The sequence below is a fragment of the Anthonomus grandis genome, chromosome 1, assembly GCF_022605725.1.
Source record: "Anthonomus grandis grandis chromosome 1, icAntGran1.3, whole genome shotgun sequence".
Lineage (NCBI taxonomy): Eukaryota > Metazoa > Arthropoda > Insecta > Coleoptera > Curculionidae > Anthonomus > Anthonomus grandis.
Genome location: NC_065546.1, coordinates 12,066,352 through 12,090,596, shown reverse-complemented (window position 1 = coordinate 12,090,596; position 24,245 = coordinate 12,066,352). Strand labels below are relative to the sequence as shown.

General features: G+C 32.0%; 1 protein-coding gene across 3 annotated transcripts in view; it reads right to left on the bottom strand.

Moving 5' to 3' along the window:
- Positions 1 to 24,245, bottom strand: part of LOC126750730 (protein HBS1) — a 36,905-nt gene that overhangs the window by 5,622 nt on the left and 7,038 nt on the right. For 2 of the 3 annotated variants that reach the window (XM_050460444.1, XM_050436730.1), the window contains 8 exons: positions 18,800 to 19,054; positions 17,854 to 18,002; positions 15,577 to 15,735; positions 3,976 to 4,208; positions 3,746 to 3,918; positions 3,620 to 3,687; positions 3,412 to 3,559; positions 3,188 to 3,345 (listed from right to left, as the gene is read on the bottom strand). In XM_050460444.1, the coding sequence (XP_050316401.1) occupies positions 3,188 to 3,345; positions 3,412 to 3,559; positions 3,620 to 3,687; positions 3,746 to 3,918; positions 3,976 to 4,208; positions 15,577 to 15,735; positions 17,854 to 18,002; positions 18,800 to 19,054 (1,343 nt within the window). The remainder of the gene's footprint in view (positions 1 to 3,187; positions 3,346 to 3,411; positions 3,560 to 3,619; positions 3,688 to 3,745; positions 3,919 to 3,975; positions 4,209 to 15,576; positions 15,736 to 17,853; positions 18,003 to 18,799; positions 19,055 to 24,245) is intronic. The other variant, XM_050460453.1, reaches the window with a different exon arrangement.

Genomic DNA, 24,245 nt, shown 5'->3' with positions numbered 1-24,245 from the left:
TCCCAATGCTTGGGATAAGCATGTTTATTGCTGAAATTGAAAACTACTCTTCTAGTAAAAGTCACTTTGTCACTAAACAAAATCTTATGGGTCAGCAATTTGCTGGTCGTGACAGAAACGAGCAAAATCAAGTCTCTTCTAGTCATCTTCTATCTAGTCTTCTAGGCTGGCGGGTAGCAAATTTTGAACAGGAGTGAAATAAGTTGAATATTGGAATTATTGATTTGCTAACCATAGAAATCAGGATGCCTTTTAGTTGGAAACATATCCATATATCGTCAGCGGGTTTTTCGTGCGTTAAAATTTTCTTGGAAATATCCGCATATCATGTTTCGCATTTAATCTAGCACCAAAAGTTAAAGACAAAAATAATATTTGATATCACCATACCGCGCGGTCCCAACATTAATTTGTTTCTATCAAAGGCTACTATAAAAAGATTGCAAAATTGACGTGTATCCAAAGGTCATGGATTCGATAATGCAGGATGGGGCGCTTATTTTTATTTAGGCTAGTTTCGATTATAGTCGGATTACCGAACAGATGGAGTAAATGATGTGCGCGAAATATAGGCCCGCTCATCGATGCAACCTTGGCAGATTTAGACGAGGAGAATTATGCCTACTTACTTTAAATTATTTTACCGTATAGCTTTGCTTTGTAAGCAGCTTTTTTTTAAAATATAATACGGTCGCCTGTAAAATGGGTCCAAACCGATTTTGAGGTTGTGCCAGGTAATGATATAATAATCCCTTTTAAGTACCTATTTTGTTATACAAAGTTATGTTAATATATTGAGGTTTACCGAAAAGAATGCAAAATTATGCCCGAATACCGAATTTCATAACCATAGGCCTACTTTGATTTTTACAAATTTCAATCTCTAATAAATATGAATAAAAAAATTCATTGGTATACAAAACGTAAAAAACAAAGTAGGTCTATGGTTATAAAATGCGGTATTCGGGCATAATTTTGCATTCTAAACAACCTTTTCTTATAAAGTTTTTTTTATATCTTGCCTAGAATTACTACTTTACCTACTTATAAAATTTAAAAAATGTTCGGTCAAATTTTAACCACAACATTTTTTGTCATTTTCACGTATAAATTCGCTCATCCTGGGACACACTGTATATTAAAAATATTTATTACCTGCTGCTTCTGCTGTAAACTGGACTTTTTGCACTTTGTTGTATGCTGGATGCTCGTTATCACATGTTTTATATATCGATACCTCAATTCAATAACGTAACAAATAAAAATGACCGATATTTAAGAAAATAAAGAATATTGAATTTTATGCATTATAAGCCAAAATATGTTTCTCTACTGTATTTTTGTATGTATGCAAATAAAAGTCTAGGTATAAACGGTACATAGGTTTTGGATATTTTTTATTTAAAGTAATTTAAACTTTTTAAGAAATTTTTACTTTCGATGAGTCGTTATAATAATGAACTAAATTTTTTGTAAACATGTTGATAATAAATATATTATGGACTTTAACGATAAAATATTATTAAATATTATATTTTCTATTAAAAAAAAAAAAAAAGATTTCTGAATTAACCATACAGAACAGGTACACCTTACCCTGTGCAACTATTTTTACTCTTGCATGACTCACACTTTAAAAAATTTTACACAGAACTGGCAATGTCATTTGCTCCTGTTTTAGCAATTCTTTCATGCCAAAAAAGCAAAATTTATTCTTTGTAAATTATAAAAAGTATTAATTTCACTACAAGATATATAAATACTGAAGATCAAAACACAAAACTTGAATGGTGTTGTCACTTATTTTAATATAATTAATTTATCCTTGACAGTATATTTTTTTTCAATAAATTATATTAATATTTACTTTTATAATATAATATAGATGAATAGATGAAATTTACTTTTATAGATGAATAGGATGCCGATGGTCTATATTTTCTAGCTGCTACACTATCATCACTGTCTTCATAAAGATAGTAAAATAAAAAAACTAAGATCTTAAAACTGTATTTTTAATAAAATAAGTTCTTAAAATTGTTTTTAAACCCACCATATTTTCTTCTATTGAATGACTTTCAGCCATTTTATTTAATATAAATTCACTTATTAATTTATAAATACTAAAGCAACTCAAAACACACCTCATTACTAAAATAATAAAATCAACATATTTCTATACCGTAGCAAGTCGAGTGTTACATTATAGAAATAAGACAAATATAAATTTAGAGTTGTTGCATATTTAGGCGGCACAATCTTTAAAATACAATACAAAATATGATTTTTTAACTATGGCAACTGATAAATTAGTATATTCTGATAGCCATAGATATAATAAGTAAAATTTGAAATTTTTGGACTTGTTACTTTATTGAACTGATGTATCGATATGTTCATAATCACTTCCTTTTCAGCAATGGTCAAATGTTTGCGTACTCTTTTCTTGGGGGGTGACAATGAACGCGCCACGTACACCCCACGTGGCGCGTCAGCCATTATTTGTTAACAAACAAATTAACAAAAAAATAAACACAATCTCAACTTTTCAATACTGCGAAGATTCAAATATTCGAATAGCAGAGAATTCAACCAAAACGATCTAAAGCCGCTCGACTAATAAAATTAAATAAAACCCCAAGTCATGAATCCTATCGAGGCTCTAGGCCACTCCTCCGGCGCAGAACGATCACGTGACCACCCCATCTGTTCGGTAACACAAGTATAGTACTGCTTAGCTCTAAATGTCTTTTTAAATAATTCAAAAATGAAAAACTAAATTTTCCTTATAGAAAAAAGTTCAAATCGTAAATAACATACATCTTATTTAGGCTGTATTAGAAATTTAAGATTTTAATACTCGAAAACGATCGCTCTGAGTGACTTGTCAAATGTATACCTTTTTAGAGTAACATTAATTGAAAAGCTGAGATTTTCATGAAAAACTTATATACACTGAGGCACAAAGAAGTTGTACACATTTTTATCACCTCAGAGTGTCGCTGACAATACCCTCTAGAATAAAATATGACAAAAGTCACATTATTTTGATCCACCCTATATGTGGCCGGTGGATTGGTCTCCTTTTTCCGGACACCCCATATATCATTTACATTTATTTTATAAGTTTTTAAACCACTAAATCACAATTCTATCTGCAAGTTAATTAAAATGAATAAATACTCACGGAATATCCTTTGGTAATTGGAATAGCAACATTAAAAACAACAATCCTAGCCTCAAATTTGCTTGCAACAGGTATGGGCTGATTGGGGTCACAAAGGATATTTCCTATTGAAACATTTTGAATCTCTATTCCTGAAAGTGTGATGGTTGCTTGATCTCCTAAAAAAGAAATAAAAAAATTGAGAAACGTTAGCAAATTTACTCCTGGACAGTTATTTCATTTACCTGCAAATGCTATAGTTTTAGGACTTTCATCGATCGCCAAAGATTTGACAACTGCTTGATCTCTACTAGGACAAACCATGACTTTATCCCCAATATTCACAACTCCTGTTTCGACCCTTCCGTCAACACAAAAGCCAGAACCTGTACTCTAAAATTGATTTTATTGTTACTTTCTCTAATAAATGATATATTTTACCAATTATAATACCTTAAACACGTCGTTTACAGTAAATCTGAACGGTCTTGATACGGGCCTTAGTGGGGATCTAAATTTATCTATTTACAAAAAAAAATTGTTAATTTTTTAATTAATAAAATATTAATTTTTATCTACCAATAACTTCAATTAAACACGGCCCACTGTACCATTCAAGTAACTCATTTTCGGTGGGAGGTTTAATTAGGTTTTGCCCAGTCAGGCCGCTGCACGGCACAAAAGTGACGTCGTTTTCTTTGAATCCGGCTTGTTTTAAAAACGACTTGAGCTTTTGAACTATTTCATCAAATCTACAATTGAACCCATACATTAAATTAAAATCATTGAATTATCTATTATTTCAATACCTTTCTTTTGACCAAGAGACTGTATCTAACTTATTAATTGCAACGGCCAGCTGTGTAACTCCCAAAGATCTTACTAGAAGTGCATGTTCTCTTGTTTGTCCTCCTAAGTCGAAACCAGTTTCGAATTCCCCTCGAGTCGCGTCTACCACTAGTAAACCTACATCTGCTTGAGCTGCTCCCGATATCATATTGGGGATAAAATCTTTATGTCCAGGAGCATCTAAGAGGGTCACCTAGAATTAAGTAAAATTATATAGATTTTAAAATATAGTAGTTGATGTCTGTGAGCCATCGAAGGATCATAATTAGACAAGTTGATTAGAAACTGAATAATATTATGCACTAAAAAAAATAGATTGAACAATTTGTGTGTTGTTTTTATGTTTTTATTTGGGTTTGCTATCAAAGTTTCAATCAAAACATTTAAATTTGATTATATTTTCAAAACTAATTTAGATATATAATTTGGCACATTTGGTTAGATATTAAAGATCCATCTTTTTAAGCAAAAATTACTGTACTGTCGCTTAGTTATTATAGTACTATAGACCGTGAGGCCAGGGGACAAAAATGGTTCATGGTAGAATACCATGTGCCATTTGGATATACAGATATAATCATTCAAACCTCGCCTATAGGAAATAGTCTATGAGCGTAAGCGAGAGGGGATATATGGAGTCCGCATGAGACAGACAGAGGGCACAATACATGCCGTTTCCAAATTAATACGTTTGGCAACACTGATACTTCTGCCGCACGGCTCCCTGCTGGTTCATCGATAAACGAGACAATTCTTATCACCACCACACTGCACCGCCAATATGAGATTGCATTTTAAACGTTTAACGTTATTTTTATGCTTAGTTTCCTGCTTAATCAGCAAAGATTAAATATAAGCTCGCTATTTTCTTGTTAAAATGTGTTCTCTTGAGTAAAAAAAGCAGAATATTAAGTGGTATTATGCTGGCAGTTCTGTCGATGAAATATCAGGCAAATCGGCCCATTCCCGTACGCAGCACAATTTCTGCAATTATCCATAGTTTTGAGACCTTTGGGTGCTTGCAGAATTGTAGGAAATGCTATGCAAATGAGCAACCACCTGTTGTTAGACGGCTAGGCGAAGAAAGGGAGCTTCAAGAGGTTAATGTTTGTGCTGTTGCTGAAATGAACTTTCCTTGCAATAGTACAAGTTACAACCATTGCCAAAGAAACGGGTATTAAGCCTTTAAAGGTTAGAAGAATTTTAAAAAGAAATAAGTACAAGTGCTATAAGTTGCAAAAAAACCCAAGAAATTTTCCCACAGGAATTGGAAAGGGCAAATCGGGACGAAATGTTTATTAGTAACGTTTTGTTTTCAGATGAGTCCTCTTTCTCTATTTGTGGTAAACATAATCCGTCCATTACAGTGGGTTATTTGAGGGAAAATATGCACATAAGCATACCAACACGTACACAATACCCTCAAAAGGTTAATGTATGGGCTGGCATTTTAGGTGATTTAGCGATGGAAACCTTAATGCCAACAAATACCTTAATCTTTTGAAGGATGAAGTTCTTCCTGCTATTCGAGGGCTCAATATCAATTTAGAACAAGTTTGGTTTCAACAGGATGATTGTCCTGCTCATAACGCATTAGTGGTACGTCAATTTCTCGAAACGTTTTTCCCTGATCGAACAATCAGTGGAAACGGTACTATTAAATGGCCCGCCAGAAGCCCAGATTTAGCCACCAATGATTTTTTTCTTTGGGGATACATAAAAGAACAAATTTATAGACACGAAAATGAACGGGCTACTAATTTAGAAGAGCTTTGTGTTAAAATTATACAAGCATTTATTAGTATCTCCATTGAAATGTTGTCGAACACGAGAAGGTCGTTTTATGATCGATTGACGTACTGCACTGCCAAACAGGGTGGCCTTTTTGAACCTGGCATAAGATAATTTTAATTTTTATTTAATATTATCAAATTAACTTAATTTTTTCCTTGATTTCCTGTCCAATAATTTAGTTAATTTATGTTTACAACATTATTGCAGTCGATTTTTAGTTTATTTTTTGCTGTTAGGACAGGCAGCAGCAAAGACTCAAACGAAACAATTTTTTTTTTAAATTTGCCACAGAGCAGTGCATTCCCTCTCGAACGCCTTAAGAATACTGAAAGGTTTCGGCACAGATGTAAATAGCTCCGCACGTGCGGAGCTATTTACATCTGTGGTTTCGGTTTCGGGCGGGCTTCGGCGAGGTCCGCTAGTGCAAGTATGTTGTCACAACGTTGCCAGACCTACCGCGATATATAATTCCTTTAGGCGAAGTTAGAATGATCATATCTGTATAAATATTATGTATGTAAGAATTAATTTATTTTTAAAACTACACTCCCCTCCCCTGACCTCTTCTCGGAAAACCAAATGAAAAGTTGTATGAAAATTTGTTGTTTTTTCACGGTAGAAGAAAGAAAGTTTACAATAAACAAATGCCGGAAAATCATCGGCACACGTGCAGGACTGCCCCTAAGGGGTCTAACGGATCCCTTAACTTGTTAAAAAAATTACAATTTTTTCATGGCAGTATACCATGTGCCTTTACAAAATATTGAATAATTTTAACACAAAATGCACGTATACCAAATGGCACAGTGATCGGCCGAGCCAAAATATTTTTTAACCTTATAAACATTTGTTAAAAATTTAGGTAAAGTTTTCATGGTAGTATACCGTAAAAAAACTTGTTAAAATAAAACTTCAGATCGTGTATAAACTATATATAAAAAGGCACAAGGTTCTCGTAGAGCATAACCTCAAAAATGAACACTAAAGTTGCCAAAAATTTAGGTTATGTTTTCATGGTAGTATACCTTATGCTATCTTGTTTGCTATTAGATAATGATAAAATAAAGTGGTTTTTAAAAAGGCACAAGGTTCTCGTTGAGCATTACCCTAAAAATGAATTTAAATAACTTTATTAATAAGCAAAAAATGATTATAAACAAGATTTTCAAAATTTTTTATTCATACTTTATGTTTAGGGAAGTAAATTAATTAAAACTAATTTATTACTGCCCTATAAATTAAACAAAAATTATTTCACCATCATCAGCTTCATCATCTGCATCACTTTCTCTACTGTCCGGATCATCATCACTAACGTCATAATTAATTTCTTCCTGTTCCTCACTTCCTTCTCCTTCACTGTCATCATCTAAATCGTCATCATCTTCTTTCGATATTTCTATTTTTTTTTTATTTATTAGTGCTAGCATTAATTCAGTTTGCTTTTCAATGTATTGTATACGTTATTAACTGCTTATTTTTTTTAATTATAGGTAATTCGTTATTAGGTACTTTATAAAATTGTATTTACCTCCTTCGGCAGCGATTGCAGCATCACGATGTTCGGGAGTTTCATAAGCTGAAAGTATTTTTGTTTAATGTAATTTTTATTGCTACTTTTGCATAGTTACAATTTACACCAAGACGTCTTTATTTGTTTCTAAAAATTGAAAGGTGAATTTAAAATCAACGTTAACTTATAGTGTGTATAAGTTCATTACCTTCTTCAACTGATGCATTTAAAATATCAATAACGTTGTCTGGCATTTGGTCCCCTTTAAACCATTCAATACCGTACTGTTGTTCGCTTTTCAATATCCATCCGTAATCAAGTGGATTTAATATGGTGGGTGCGTATGCGGTGGCTCTACACCACATGCTACTGATATACATTGTACGCAATAAATGTTGCTGCAGCTAACTCTAACATGGAGGTATCATACTTGGCTCGAAGTTGGTCACTGTTGATTTAAATAATTCGGTGTTGTGACTCATGGCAAAGTTCCACTGGAACAAAGACTTACGAGCGGCATTCACCGAGTTGCACTTAATCAAACCATTTTTTTTTTGTGGCGTACATCTCGCACACACATTTTTCCATGATTTTTAAGCAGGACTCGTACGCTTTACTATTTATATCGCACGCGACATCGCTTATACTTTCCAAGGCATCAATATATATTTCGTCACCTTGAAAAATTTTCCATGGCTTTGCTTTACCCATCCTGAAAAACGACGAAGTAAAATCACACCCAGTAAATGCATGAAAAGCGGGTAAAGCTTTACACATCTTATCTCCGAGAATCTTATATACATTGTCGTATTGCCGCTTATTTCCAACCCCAAGCAAGATCCAAATTTGTAAGTCTTGTGCGAATCGTGTGAAATTACTTAGCAGAATAATAAGTATATCAGTGTCGGATCATTGAACAACAACGGTTTTGCAGTCTTGCAGTTTCTTTATAATAAAAGCAACTTTTATATTAGCTTCTTCGTGTTGATCACACTGTAGATCTTGCAAAATTTGAACGATGACCTTTCCATGTTGCACAGAGTATGAAAAGCATTTATTATAACAAATTATAACGGTTTTGTCGCCAATTACGCTACATGCTTCTGTCGAAGACCAATGATCGATTAGGAACAATACCAAAGCACTTTTAAAGGCAGTATTCTTAAGTTCAGCTCTGAAATCATTGGGTCTGCTTTGTTCTAGACCTGTTAATATAATTTTTTAATTAGATACCTACTTCTAGGACAATATTTTATACCAATATGCTACATTTTTCTAAATAAAAATTTAACGTACCTTTTATACAAAAATCACGAACAAAGTTGTCCCGAAAGACATGTTCACAGTCCTTTATTGAAGGAGTCTTGTATTCGTCAAATGCGATGTATATCTTCTTTGCATCATACCTAACCAATGTTTTAAGGATTTTAAGAGATATATCGCCGAACGTCCGAACGAACGGCACGGCACGATTCGACCTCTTGGGACCCTTGACTTTTTCAAACTTTAGAATTCATTTTCAGGGTTATGCTTAAAGAGAACATTGTGCCCTTTTAAAAAACACTTTATTTTATCATTATCTAATAGCAAACAAGATGGCACAAGGTATACTACCATGAAAACCTAACTTAAATTTTTGGCAACTTTAATGTTCATTTTTGAGGTTATGCTCCACGAGAACCTTTTGCCTTTTTAAAAACCACTTTATTTCATCATTATTTAATAGCTACCAAGATGGCATAAGGCATACTGCCATGAAAACATAATCTCAATTTTTGACGGGTTTGTTTACCTGTGCCACTACTTAAGAACAGTATGATCGATGTGCCAATACAGCATATGATTAATACATTCTTATTTTGTATGTTCTTAAAATGGCATATGGTATACTACCATGAAAACTTAACCTACATTTTTAACAAATGTTTATAAGGTTAAAAAATATTTTGGCTCCGCCGATCACTGTGCCATTTGGTATACGTGCATTTTGTGTCAAAATTACTCAATATTTTGTAAAGGCACATGGCATACTCCCATGAAAAAATTGTAATTTTATTAACAAGTTAAGGGATCCGTTAGACCCCTTAGGGGCAGTCCTGCACGTGTGCCGATGATTTTGCGGCATTTGTTTATTGTAAACATTCTTTTACGAACATAAGCACATGGTATACTACTGTGAAAAAACAACAAATTTTCATACAACTTTTCATTTGGTTTTCCGAGAAAAGCTCAGGGGGGAGTGTAGTTTTAAAAATAAATTAATTCGTACATACATAATATTCATATATCCAAATGGCACATGGTATTCTACCATGAACCATTTTTGTCCCCTGGCCTCACGATCTACTAGTCGCGCACAAAAAATGACTATAATTTCATTAAATTTAATACGTAATTTGCTTAAAAAAATTCATTAGGCAATTGGACCTAAATTTTGTTTTCAAATATTGGAGTAACAAAACAAAAAAAAATATATTACTGTTACTGTTTTTGCATTAGATTATAACAGTTTTTTGAACATTAGATCACTTAAAAAAGCCAAAGAACATAAAACAGATAACAGACTTTTTGCTGCATATGTGGCTAATGGAAAAATTTATGTCAAGAAAGGAAAAAGTGATTTACCTATAAGAGCGAGTAGTGAGAGTGATCTGAGTAGATTCTAATATTTATAATTGTAAAACATAAAACTGTAACAAAAAAGACTGAAACTGATTGCTCAAATAGATCAACACTTAAATATTTTGTATATAAACATAAGAAGGCTTCGAACTTGATTAAAGTAATGATATTATATTACAAAGCTCTGTAACTATTCATTTCATAATACTTACAGAGACATGACTTTATCCAAAAGAGCTAAACTACTTTAAACATAAAAAAATAAGTAACGGTACATAACTGCAAAGACACTCAAGGGGGAGGCTGTAGTGTCTACATAAGAGAAGAATTGCAATTTGTGCAAAATGACAAGTATCAGGATCAGATAGAGAATTGCAATATTGCATCTGCTTACTTACCACAATATAACCTTTCTCTGTTTGGTGTATACAGACCTCCACAAAGTAATGCGCAAATTTTCAAAACACACAATTTGATGAGCTTCTCGAAAAGAAAAAAACATCTATCATAATTGGAAGTTTTAATTTGGACCTGTTGAAACATTCTTAAACTATTATAAACTATAAAAACTGTATTGAAATTTAAAATCCAAAATGGATTAAGAATAACTGCCAACTCAGCATCTATCATAGATCATGTCATGACGAATAACAACTTAACCTGTAGCATTAAACCTAAGGATCCTTATGTATCAGACCATAAAATAATGTATATAGAAGTAAAAAAACAAATATGTATAACAAAAAACAGTAATAAAAAAACTTTAACTTATGGAAAAAATGGCTATGAAAAAACATATGAAAAAAAAGATATGAACACTTTTAAAGACCTTGCACATATTATAAATTCAACTAAAGAGTAATGTAACAAGGAAAAACGAATTAAAATAAATCAAAATAATTTACACAGGAAATAATTTACCAGGAATTCCTGGCTAAACTAGACAGAAAAAAAAACAGGCTTTATGTTAGATGGAAGAGGGTACAAAATGAAAAAGTGAAAAAGAATTTAATACCATAAAAAATGCACTAAATAATTTACGAAACAAACTACAAAAAACATATGCAGAAAGAAAGTTTAACAAGGTCAAGGGAAATTGCAGGAAAACATGGACAGTAATAGACGAAATAATACAACCGCTATAGACACGAACATCAAAATATTAAAAAAATATAAACAATAAGATAGAAACAAATAAACAGATGGAGATAGAGTGTAACCAACATTTCGGAAAGGTAGGGCAAATACTGGCAGAGAAAATAAAACAAAATGAGTACATTATGCACTTGTTAGAAGAAGAAAACAGTCAAAGCATACACTTAAAGCCAACAAATAAACAAGAAATAAGATTAAAAAAAAAACTGAAAAATAGTTGTGCTCCAGGGAAAGATAAAATTATTAAAAAGGACCTTCTACTATTGTTGAATATAATTGCACCCACTTTTGTCAAGCTTATCAACAACATATTAAAATCAGGAAAGTATCCTGACGAACTAAAACAGCCAAAATTATTCCAGCCTAAGACTTACATTCATAGAAGCAACATATACATTTCAAAAAAAAAACCAGTACTCTAAGGGTAACAGTGATGAAAGAAAATTCCTGTAACTACATTATTCTTATCTGGGCTATCTGTTATAAAAAAAAGTGTTCCCAGTATTGCAAGCTTAGTGGACAGATCTGAGCTAAAGCTAAAATTGTGCACTAACTAGTACTTTACGATGATGAGGAAAGTTTATAATACGGTTGTGTATGGATCTCTCAAAGACTTAAGAGACAATAAAGATGGGTTGGCAGTTTGTTGGATTAGTGGTATTACCTTTTTCATAAATTTCAAAAGGGGTTAATTTTTCAGTTTTAAGATAAGTTGGAAATTTGCCTAAACTGTAGCAATCATTAATAATAAAAGCTAATTGTTTACAAATAAAACAAGCTATATTTTTTAGAATTATCACAGAAATTCCTTCAAACCCGTCCTAAAATAAGTTTGGCAGGTTCATAAAAATTGTGTATAACTCCATAGGGTCAATTGCTATCTAGAATACTAGGGTAATTGAGGCGGGTGCGTCAAAGGGTCAAAGTGCGTCTTGTCCACTTTTTTTCAAAATTGAGTTTGATACCTATATCAAAAATACATTTTCCAGCTGAAACACATAATTTTCTTCCAAATTGCTTCTAATCCCATTAAAAATGCATTCATATTTTGCGTGTTATTCCAAAGCGCTTCTTATCCGCGAGAGGTATTGTTTCAAAGCGAGTCATATCCAACTAACCAATAACAAAGTCGGATTTTAAAGCGCGCGCGAAATCTAACGTGGACATTATTGTTATTGTAGTTATAATCTGTCGTCTTTGTTGTGGTGCGTTTTTTATTCCTATCGTCATTAATGTTTGCAACTTTTTACGCGAGTAAGACGTTAGCAGAGTGGTCATTTGTAAAATTTAATAATGGCGGAAGAAACAATTAAAGCTGTACCACGTGGTAGAGGACGAAAAAAAATGTCCGATCCAAATTTGTGGGAAAAGAATATTAAAAAAGAAAAGAGGTAAGGCTTGTTATTCCTAGTTTTTTGTTGTTTTTTTTTTTGGCTACATTATTAATTTGGTTAAGGGTTATTAGTTATTGTTAGGTCTTTTTAGTTAAGATTTTTTTCAACTTGTGTTTATTTTTAGGTATTCTGCCAATAAACCACCGGTTTACCCGACTTATAATCACTCCACCAAAGCTACTTATCGATGTCATTCACTAAAAATGATAGACGTGAAACATGCTCATGAAAGATTCTACGAAGTTAAGAAAAAACAGGCACAAGATGCATTTATTTTGAAATATAAGAAAGCCAAAACGTGACAGAGCTACAAAACCAACCTCATCAAGAAAACAAATTACAATAAATTATTTTGTCAAAGTGTACAATACTGATAAGTTCCATATACAAGTCTGTCAAAAAACTTTTTTAGGCATTTTACATGTAACAAAGAGCAGAGTTCAAAGGGTTGCTAATCGCTATATTAAAACTGGTAAAATGCCTGTTGAAAAAAGAGGTGGCGCTAGATTAAAGGAATTAAATATAGTGAAAAGGAACTCTGTGAAGGCTTTTATTGAAAGATTAAAAGGTGTAGAAAGTCATTACTGTAGAGGTTAAAGTATGAGACAGTACATTTCTTGTGATCTTTCTATTAAAAAAATAATGGACATGTACAATAATACTGCGCCCAATAATTTAAAAGTAAAAAGAAGGTTCTTTAGAAAAATTTTCACACAAGATTATAATATTGGCTTTGGGTCACCAGTTACCGATGCTTGCTCAAAATGTATCTCGCTATCAGAGCAAATAAAGACAACAAAAGTACATAAGTTGCGCAGTAAAACATTTTATGACTTTTTGAAGGAAGAGAAAGATGGGATGTTGACTTTCTCCTATGACTGTCAAAAATATTTAGTAAATCCGAAAGTACCTGATCAAGTAGCATATTACAGTATACTTATAATATACTTATAATTTTTCTGTTGTAAAAGGGACATCTTCTTCTCAATTTTCAAAAACAAACGTATTTTCGTTTGAATGAAATGAAATCGCGTCTGCAGTATTTTACTTGCTTTCATTTATTGATATGAACAACATTAAGAAACTAAGACTTTGTGCAGACGGATGCGGAGGACAAAATAGAAACTCAGTAATGGTTGGCATGCTGGTCTACTATTTGAGTAAAATTTCTTCAATTTCTTTAAAACAAATTGAATTAGTTTTTCCAGTCAGGGGTCACTCTTTTTTACCATCCGACCGTGTGTTTGGCAGAATAGAGAAAAAATTAAAAAAGATGCCTACTATAACAAACCCAAACACCTATATAGAACTCTTTGCAGAAAAAGCAACAGTTTTTAAATTAGAAGATTGTCAGGTACGAGACGGCGAAAAACAGCTAAAGAGTGTTTTAAAGGAGTGCAGTCGTGGCATTTTAAAATATCTCAATGTAAGAGGATCATTCTTACGAAGAACAAGAAAGGAGATGTGACAGTGCGAGGAGAGGAATTCTATAGAAGTGATTTTGGCAAGTCTGCGAGTCTATGGAAGTGCGGAAAAAATAGTTCCAATATAAGTCTTTACAATCTTCCAAAAGGAGTGCCCATGAAACCTGCGAAAGTTAAAGATATTCAAACCTTATTGAACTCTCATTTTGTTGACCAGTCGATGGACAATTCTGAGTGTGAGTTTTTTAGAAACTTAATGGAAGGCTGTATTACATCGAAAGAAACAATGGAAAACTCTGATACTATACAAGAGGAAGAAGATGATAACTTCTGCCGATTATCAGAGGAGCCTAAAGACCTTAAAATTTAGTTTTTTAAAGCGTTTTTTTTGTTGACAACCACTTTTGTTATCAACCACTTTTTTTGTTTTTCAGTTGATAAATTAAAATTTGTCATACGAAATAAAATGTTTAATTTAGTTTAATGCTGGCCTTTTGTTTTATATTGAGTTTAAATAAACTAAAAAAATTATGGGTATAATACTACAAGATTTGTCTAATTTGTTATTCCATAATGCGTCTAATCCACAGCAGTGTTTCAAAATGCATCTTGTCCAAAATTCAATTTTATTTTTAAGGCATTCCAAGCAAAACTTATTTATGGGACAATCTTTGTACATTTTCGAATATCAAAATTTATAATATTAAAGTGTTAATTTAAGCAACAATGCTGGTAAACCTCAACTTATCCGTTTTTTTCAATCTGCCAACAATTCTTCAAAATGGACAAGAATCACTTTGGAATGACCCGCCTCAATTAACATTGCAGCTGGGACTCAGGGGTTGCGATGATTGTTTAGAAAGATGAAACTGATTGCTAGAGATTTCGGAGATGGCCTGTGGATCTTCTATTCTTTCACCATTATTTCCTTTTAAGTTGAATTTGGTCCTATAATTTTTTTGTTTATATCCGTATTTAAAATGCTTCAAGTACTTTTAATTTTAGTTTTAGAATTTGCTATTTCATTTTTATTTAAAAAATAATTGGCAAGATATCTACCATAGTTTCTTTAATTTTTATACTGTTGATATATTATTGGGCTTTTTTATCTGTATATACCAGACATAAAGATCATTTACATATTATGAGTAATTCTTAATATTCGTGTTAATCCTCTTTATTTATTATTCTAATGGTACATATTTCATTTTCCCCTGCAGACAATTCTTTAGATCTGAGATATTACTCTCCCAAAAAGTTACTCTGATAATATTACTGAAAATATTATTGAGTTGTTTGTTAATTCAAGTAATTTTAGTGATATATGCCTTCGAACCATAGCTAGAGAAAACCCGCAATACAGGATAAGATGTATCATTATTTATTAGGAAATTTACTTTAGACAGAAAATATGCACAAATTTAATTAAGGTTACATGAATCACGACAGATTAATTATCTCTATTTAAATCATTTACAGTTTTATGACGTTTCGCTGTATCTAACAATAACAAGAAAAGCATTTAGCTAACATAATTTCTTTTGATATAAAACTTTTGGATAAATAAATAGTCTAATAAACCTAAAATTTATCTAGGTAAATATTACCTATAATATTTCAAACTATTATACAAAAAATAACTGCTTTTAAGTAACTCACATGTTTCGTCTTTGTCTCAAACAAATGTCGTCCCACGTCCATGGTAATACCCCTGTTTCTTTCCTCTCCGGTTTCATCAAGAACCCATGCATACATGAAACTTTGTTTTCCCACCTTTTTACTGTCTTGTTCATATTTGTGCATTGTTTTCTTGTTTACCTATAAACCACGAAATTTGTATGATTCTAATAAACACCACATAAATATTAGAACATTTAAGTTTTATAGTATTTACTCATGTTTATCAATACCTGCCTTTTTTAAATATATTCGCGTGCAATATCGAGTCAGAATAAGCTTTATTGCACAAAAATTAACTTACATAAAAATTCACAAATTAATTGTGGGGATAGAAGATACAATAGTCTGAACCCCAGAATAGCAATAAAAAATTTTATGTTATTCAATAGTGCGCTCATTATAATTAAAGTTACTATACAAGGTCTCTTTCTTACCAAGCTATACAGTGTGGTGACTTTAACTGGAATAAATTCAGTTAAAACTAATCAAATTTTATCTCGCAAAATTCTTGAGACCCGTCGATTTTCGTTTATTTTTTTACACATTTCATGATAGTTTTTGTATTTTTTCACCTACAGGGGGTGTCCAAATTAACTCAAACATTTTTTTTTTCAAATGGAAAGCCACTTTTTTTAAACTCTCATTGAAAAGAGCTCTTTTTCCTGATTAAATTGCCCTATTTACTTTTGTGATTATCTAAAGGAGAAATACGAAAAAATAAATAAAAACCATTAAATTATTAAAAGTCTCGAAATATTTTGTGTTGGTAAATTTTTGGCGTGTTTGTTTATTTTATTGGTATCGAGACATTTCCTGACATTGTTGTAGTGTCACTGTGTAAAGTGAATTTCAACTACTTGCTAAATAAGTTAACTTATATTGAAAAAAAGCATTATTTATCCGAATCCCACAAGATTGAAATCTTAATGATGATTGGTTATGGGGACAGAAGTCGTACTCAGCTAGAGGTTGTCCACTTATTCAGGCAGAAATATCCAGATTTACCACCTATTAACCAAGGTACGGTTAGTAAAATCGAAAGCAGATTTCGAGAAGGAATCTGCTTTCATCTTGCTTGAGGGATGTTTCAAGACAAAGGTCTTCTAAAAACGATGAAAACACCCAATTAAATGTATTGTTAGCGATGGAAGAAAATCCGGTAACTGCAGCCAGAAGAGTAGCTCGCGAAAACTCTATTCATCATAAATCTGTGCTAAAAATTTTAAAAAGTGCAAACAAATGACCTTATAAAATGCAACCCGTTCAAGAGTTATTGGAAGACGATCCAGATCGCAGAGTTCAGTTCTGTGAATTAATGATGAACGCCATTGACGAAAATCGCATATCTTCGGAGTGGATCCTTTTTTCTGATGAGGCTACATTCACCCTAAATGGCTATGTTAATAAGCAGAACTGTCGCTACTGGTCTGACGAGAACCCACACTGGGTAAGGGAAACTAATACACAATATCCCCAGAAAACTAATGTTTGGACTGGCATAATTGGCAGGCAAGTTATAGGGCCCATATTCTTCAATGATACTTTAACTGGGGAAAGATATCTAGAATTTCTTGAACATGAACTAGTTCCAGTCTTACGTGCCTTATATCCGAGTCAGTTCGATCCAGATTTGTATGATGAAAGAAACTGGATGCAACAAGATGGTGCTCTCCCACGTTATGCCCGTAATGTACGCCAGTATTTAGATGACAATTTTCCAAACAGATGGATTGGAAGAAGGGGTGCAATCGAGTGGCCGGCACGTTCTCCCGATCTCACCCCACTTGATTTTTTTCTGTGGGGATATTTGAAAAGTCAAATTTATATGAGCAAACCAGGAAACCTAGACGAACTCAAAGAACGTATTAGGCAAGAAATCCGACAATCACACGATCCTATCACAAAAGTAAATAGGGCAATTTAATCAAGAAAAAGGGCTCTTTTTAATGAGAGTTTAAAAAAAGTGGCTTTCCATTTGAAAAAAAAAGTTGGGGTTAATTTGGACCCTCCCCTGTAGGTGAAAAAATACAAAAACTATCTTGAAATGTGAAAAAAAATAAACAAAAATCGACGGGTCTCAGGAATTTTGCAAGATAAATTTTGATCAGTTTTAACTGAATTTATTCCAGTTAAAGTCACCACACTGTATAAAATTCTATGGCATAAAAAACTTTACTGTTTCTATTTAAGTAAACTAATTTACTGCAAACTTCATTGTATTAGCCCTATATGTATAATTTTTAAATGCCTCCTTACCTGTCCTAACTCATACAGTAATCGACCCATCAAAGTGCTTTTTCCAGCGTCCACATGTCCAATAACGACCATATAAAGATTTTCTTTTCCATGCCCTCGCTCTTTTTTAAATTGTGCTTCAGGGTCCACTTTTTGTTCTCTTCTTCCTACTGCACAATTTAAGACAAAGCTCATAAAATAATACTGAATGCTTTTGAGTAAGGAGAGTATTTTGTTGCTTATTGTCGCTAGTTTTAATAAATGATTTATGAGATGAATGATGCTGTGTAAAATCACTAAAAATATCACATATATGTTTTTCAGTCTTTTTGGTACAAAAAGCTATTTCCTTGGGAAGTTTTAAACTAGTAACCAGTGGCAGTCTAACTATATACTGCCAGAAATATTTCCCTGTTACTGTTTATATCCGACAAGTGTAACAATAACAACACGCTCAACGGTATAACGCGAAATAAAATAATATTGCGCAATATGTATCAGTTAAACGCTATTGCAGTCGATTTCACAACTTGCTTTTCTATCGCTACGAGGGATTTTTAATAATGAATGTCGCAAAACTTCTAACTGGACTTAATGGAATTATGTACCACATTTAAAACTTTTATAAGAATTGGGTTTTTTAATTATATAAATAATGTTTAGTCTATTTGTTTTTTTAATGAAGGTTGTAAAGTGTAGGATTATTTCAAGTGTTTATTTTATTAAGTTATTGTACACTTTCTTCTCGATCTTTCAGTACTAATTGGGCAATATCGCTTGATATGCACAAATAGCACAACCTTCTATAATTTCTTTGTAATATAGTCATATATTGTCATACAAAGAATATGAAGATTTAGAGTTATTTCACAGTCCTAATTACTTTTGCATAATCAAAATGGTATAAACTAAAACATAAAATAATATAAATATAAAAACAACAGATAATTCAATTTTTTCTACTGACCTTTTGGTTCATCTCCTTCCCCTGGAGCTGATACTGGAGTACCCCTACCAGAAGCAGGGCTGGGTGATCTAGGAGTAGCAATTAACTTTAAATCAAACACTTTCTGCGGAGTTTCTGCTCGTTTTACAGACGTTTCTTCATCCTTTTGTGGAACATTGAAGCCTTTTACTACATTGGTGGCTGTAGCTGTCGAGGCTACCACCTTTGTTGGTGGTGGTACAGGTTCTACCACAGTTGAGGGTGGCATGAATGGAACTGAATTAAAGATTTTTTACAATTTTGTTTTAATTAAAAAGTTACCTCATAAATAACTAATTTATGCCCCGTTAAAATGGCGAAGAATAAGGTTATCAATCCGTATATGTATACAGGGTGTCCCATTAGTGCGACAACGGACGATAGCTCCTTATACAGTAATACAAAAAAAAATTTTATACAAAGTTACTTTACTATCTAAGGTGCATAACATAAAAATATTTTTGGATATACAGGGTGATTCATAAATGTCATATGATACACAACTTTTTTAATTTAAATGGAACACCCTATATTTTATTGCATTTTTGGATTGCTTTAAAAATTCTGCATACCTTTTATCAAGCATCGTCTATACCCGTTTGTGAGATATTTAATATTTTATCAAAAAATCGACGTTTGCACGTTTCCACAAAAAAAAATAATTCACTCATTTGGAATCCTACAAGCCAAATCTTTTGTAGGTTGTTAGTGCGTACTTACACTTACTTTATGGTTCTATGAGAATTTGATAATATTCTACAGGGTGTTCGCAACACTCTATCCAAAACCAAAAAATGTAAACAACCATTTATCTTATTTTTAAATGGAATGACCCATATTTTTTTATCTTAAAATGTTCACAATGTGATAAGCTTTCTTTTTTGTTAAGCATGTCCTATACCTATCTTTAATAGTTATCGAGTTTTTTACACTTTTTCTTAATTTCGCCCTTAAAATCCACAATAGTCGCGTTTTAATTTAAAAGAAGTTTGCTTAGTTGGCCAGGGAAATAACAATTGCACAAAAATCAAGCAATTACTTTGACAGAAGATTTAGTGTTGTCAGTTTATCACTAAAGCGAAACATTTTTTCAATAAAAATGAATTTTTCGAAAGAGGATATGGTGAAAATGATTTACTGTTTCAACTGTTTGGATGCAATTGAGGTAACTTTACTGTTTATTGGCAAGCACAGTTAGATAATTCAAAAATCCACTGTTAACAGAATCACATGTTTTTATGTAGGTACCTACAGATTATGCAAGAATTATCTGATAAAGATTTTGCTAAACATTTAAAGACGTTTGAAAACTTTAAAAGTAGTAAACGGAACGGATTGAAAAGCATTTTTAAATTTGGCATCTTATTAAATTACAAAAAATTTAATGATACCAAAATGTACAGAAAAGAAATTTTGTTTAAAATTTACCAACTAATAAAATCTTAAAACTAGTCGAAAAATCAACAAAAAAATATTCCTTAAATGAAAAAAATTAAAATTGTGAACAATAACAAGAACAAATGACTAAACCAAAAAGGTATGTACATTAAACTATAAATAATGTTCTACATGTCCACCATTGATCACACAAACGAATTCGTTTAACAAAAGAACTGCTTACTTTCCGTAACATTTCTCTAGTTACTTCTTGAAAAACATTCCGAATTCTTTGCTTCATGTCGTTTTTGGTGGTAACAGGCCTTTGATAAACCCGATTTTTCACAAACCCCCACAAGAAAAAGTCGAGTTTTGTGAGGTCAGGAGATCTGGCCGGCCAAGCAACTGGTCCTCTCCTGCCAATCCATTTATTTCGAAAATGGTCATTTAGAGGGACCCTCACAACACGGCTAAAATGAGGAGTCGCTCCATCTAATTGTAGCCACATTCGTCTTACTGTTTGTAATGGTAAATCATCCAGCTCTTCTTCGAATTCATTTTGCAAAAAATGTAGAAAGTTCTGACCGTTCACTGCCCCATCAAAGAAATATGGTCCAAGAAGCTTTGTCCCAATGATACCAGCCCATACATTAAGTGACCATCTATGTTGATGATCCAGTGGTATCACATGCCTTGGATTTACATCATTGTAATAATGGAAGTTGTGTCGGTTTACAAATTCATTTTTATGGAATGTCGCTTCATCAGTGAACAACACAAAGTCAAAAAAGTCCTGTTGCAGTTGGATTTGATGCAAAGCCCAGCGACAAAAGTCCCGGCGATTAGCAAAATCTTGATCGCTTAATTCTTGTACAAGCTGTACGTGATATGAATGAAATTTATGTTTCCGGGTGATTCTATTAACAGTGGATTTTTTAATGTCCAACTGCCTTTCAATTTGCCTACAAGAGACATGCGGATTTTCTACTAGGGCTTGCATAACAAGCATTTCATTTTGTGGATTTGCCCCTGTTTTTTGTCTTTGTGACATTTCATAATTTAAATTTCCAATTCTTTCAAATCTCTCCTTTAGTCTTTCAAATGCCAATCGATTTGTTGATCATCGATTTTCATCCAGATATCTCTGTGCATAAACTCTGCTTGCCAGTAAACAAATTTTCTCACTTGCACCAAAACAGTAAATCATTTTCACCATATCCTCTTTCGAAAAATTCATTTTTATTGAAAAAATGTTTCGCTTTAGTGATAAACTGACAACACTAAATCTTCTGTCAAAGTAATTGCTTGATTTTTGTGCAATTGTTATTTCCATGGCCAACTAAGCAAACTTCTTTTAAATTAAAACGCGACTATTGTGGATTTTAAGGGCGAAATTAGGAAAAAGTGTAAAAAACTCGATAACTATTACAGATAGGTATAGGACATGCTTAACAAAAAAAGAAAGCTTATCACATTGTGAACATTTTAAGATAAAAAAATAGGGGTCATTCCATTTGAAAAAAATAAGATATGGTTGTTTACATTTTTTGTTTTTGGTGTATTGCGAACACCCTGTAGAATATTATCAAATTCTCATAGGACCATAAAGTAAGTGTAAGTATGAACTAACAACCTACAAAAGATTTGGCTTGTAGGATCCCAAATGAGTGAATTATTTTTGTTTTTGTGGAGACGTGCAAACGTCGATTTTTTGATAAAATATTAAATATCTCACAAACGGGTAAGTTTTGGTATAGACGATGCTTGATAAAAGGTAGGCAGAATTTTTAAAGCAATCCAAAAATGTAATAAAATATAGGGTGTTCCATTTAAATTAAAAAAGTTGTGTATCATATCATATTTATGAATCACCCTGTATATCCAAAAATATTTTTATGTTATGCACCTTAGACAGTAAAGTAACCTTGCATAATTTTTTTTTTTGTATCACTGTATAAGGAGCTATCGTCCGTTATCGCACTAATGGGACACCCTGTATAAAGAACAAAAAAAATATATCCTGAATAAATATTTTATTTGTTAAATAAAAACAATGTCTTTTCTTGTCCTAAACCAAAATTATACAATAAATAATTACAAATTTATATACCCTTAACACCTAGAAAGACAAAATAATAGTAAAACTCATAATCATTGAAAAGCTCCTTTTTCAAATATAAAGATTATGTCAGGTGAGAAAAAAATTCAATGATCAGTGATTATTCTTTTATATCGAGCAAAATGTAAACTTACAGGGTGTTACAAAATTCGGTACAAAGATTTTAAAAGCGTATTTTCGGAGTCAAAATACAACTTTTTTCGTATAAACATGTGTCCTAAAATGCATCACAAAAGCTACAGCCTGCGTAAATTGCCTTTAAGAAAAATGTATTAATTGACTACAGTTATGCGTTAAATCTTCTAAAAACTTAGCAGTTCCTATTTTTTTGGGTTCTCTTGTAATTTTTCGTCCTAAAAATGGTGTACCTAAATCCTAATTTAGGGAAAGTTATGGTCCATATCTTATATTTTCAATAAGAAATTTGATAATCTAGAACACAATCTAGTTAGCCCTGAAAAAATCTAAAATTATCGTTTCTTGCATTTTTTTGATACTACTAATTTGATTTGTCCAAAATTAAAGCAGTCACGGTCCACTTCGTTTTTTTCTAATTTGATAGTTTAATCGGGTTTAATAGTGCTGTCCTTTCGTTCACTAGGGATTTTCTCGAAAATAATTAATTTTACCCAAAAAATGCAAAAAACAAAACTTTTAGATTTTATCATGGCTAATTAGTAGGTGGTATTTTAAATTTCTTATCACAAACATAAGGTACGTGCCATCAGAAGGGTAAGCCTCCCTGAATCATCTCCTCAAATTATATCTGTTTATAGGAAAAAAAGACTTATTTTTACTTTAATAATACACTCTTAAAACATTTGCATCGAATTTTGTGACACACTGTATAGTACAGGTAATTTCCAGTACATACTAAAATACCCTAAAATGTAAATATGGACACAACTTAAAAAAATCAAAGTAAATAGTTTCACAAACCAAAAAATGTAGTTAACATTTATTTAATCAACTTCAAAATGATAAACTTTTCAATATGTACATTATATAAAACCAGTTGATAGTTATTTAATCAATTAGAAAAAGTTAAAATTTTCAAAATGTACATTGTACAAAACCAACTATTTATAGTCACACTACTAATTAGTTAAAAAATTAAACATAATAAAGAATTTGTTATTGCTATCTTTGCAAGTGGGAAAGTATATAATCATCTGGAGATTGAGTATTGAAATGAAATACTTTTACAGCCGTTAGAAAAGAAGTCTTATCAAAATGCATTCCTAGATGGAACACGCCCTCCCTTGTATGTTTATACTTTCTCCCTAATACTTTGCCAAGCCTTGAGGGTCTTTTTCCATATTTTTTACTGATATCAAAATTCCTACTTATGTCCATATTGCAAGGCAATAGAGTCTTTTTAATGACTTTAGGAATTGCATCTTTATTCATCAATATATCACTATCAATAAAAGGAATATCAAATTTTTCTTTCAACTTATTTTTTTTGTTTTTTAATATGTTTGGTAGACTTCCAGTAGGCTTAAGAGCTTTGGATAGATCTATATTAAAGTTATTTTTTAGTTCACTTGATAAAACTGACTTTGATATATCTAGCTGCTCAACAACCTTTAAGGTACAAATCTTTTTTGAAACACTATCAATATCAGTGTCTGTACAATTTTGAGGGTTAGTTAAAGGTACCTCAGACAGTGAAATGTTATTTTTTAAATGGCTAGATACTAGATCAGATAAGGTATAAAAGTTTTCCTCATCCACTTGCATGCCATTTTCAAAAGGTTGGTCACTTGGTTGCTCATTTTGCCTAAAAATATTGGGAATATTAAATAATTTAGCAGGGCTACCGGTAATAGAACAGTTTCCCTCTGATTTAGAACTAAATATATTTGGTATTGTAAAGTTTTTAGGGCTTCCAGTTTGTTCTAATGATTTTTTGGTCAATTCAGACTTAAA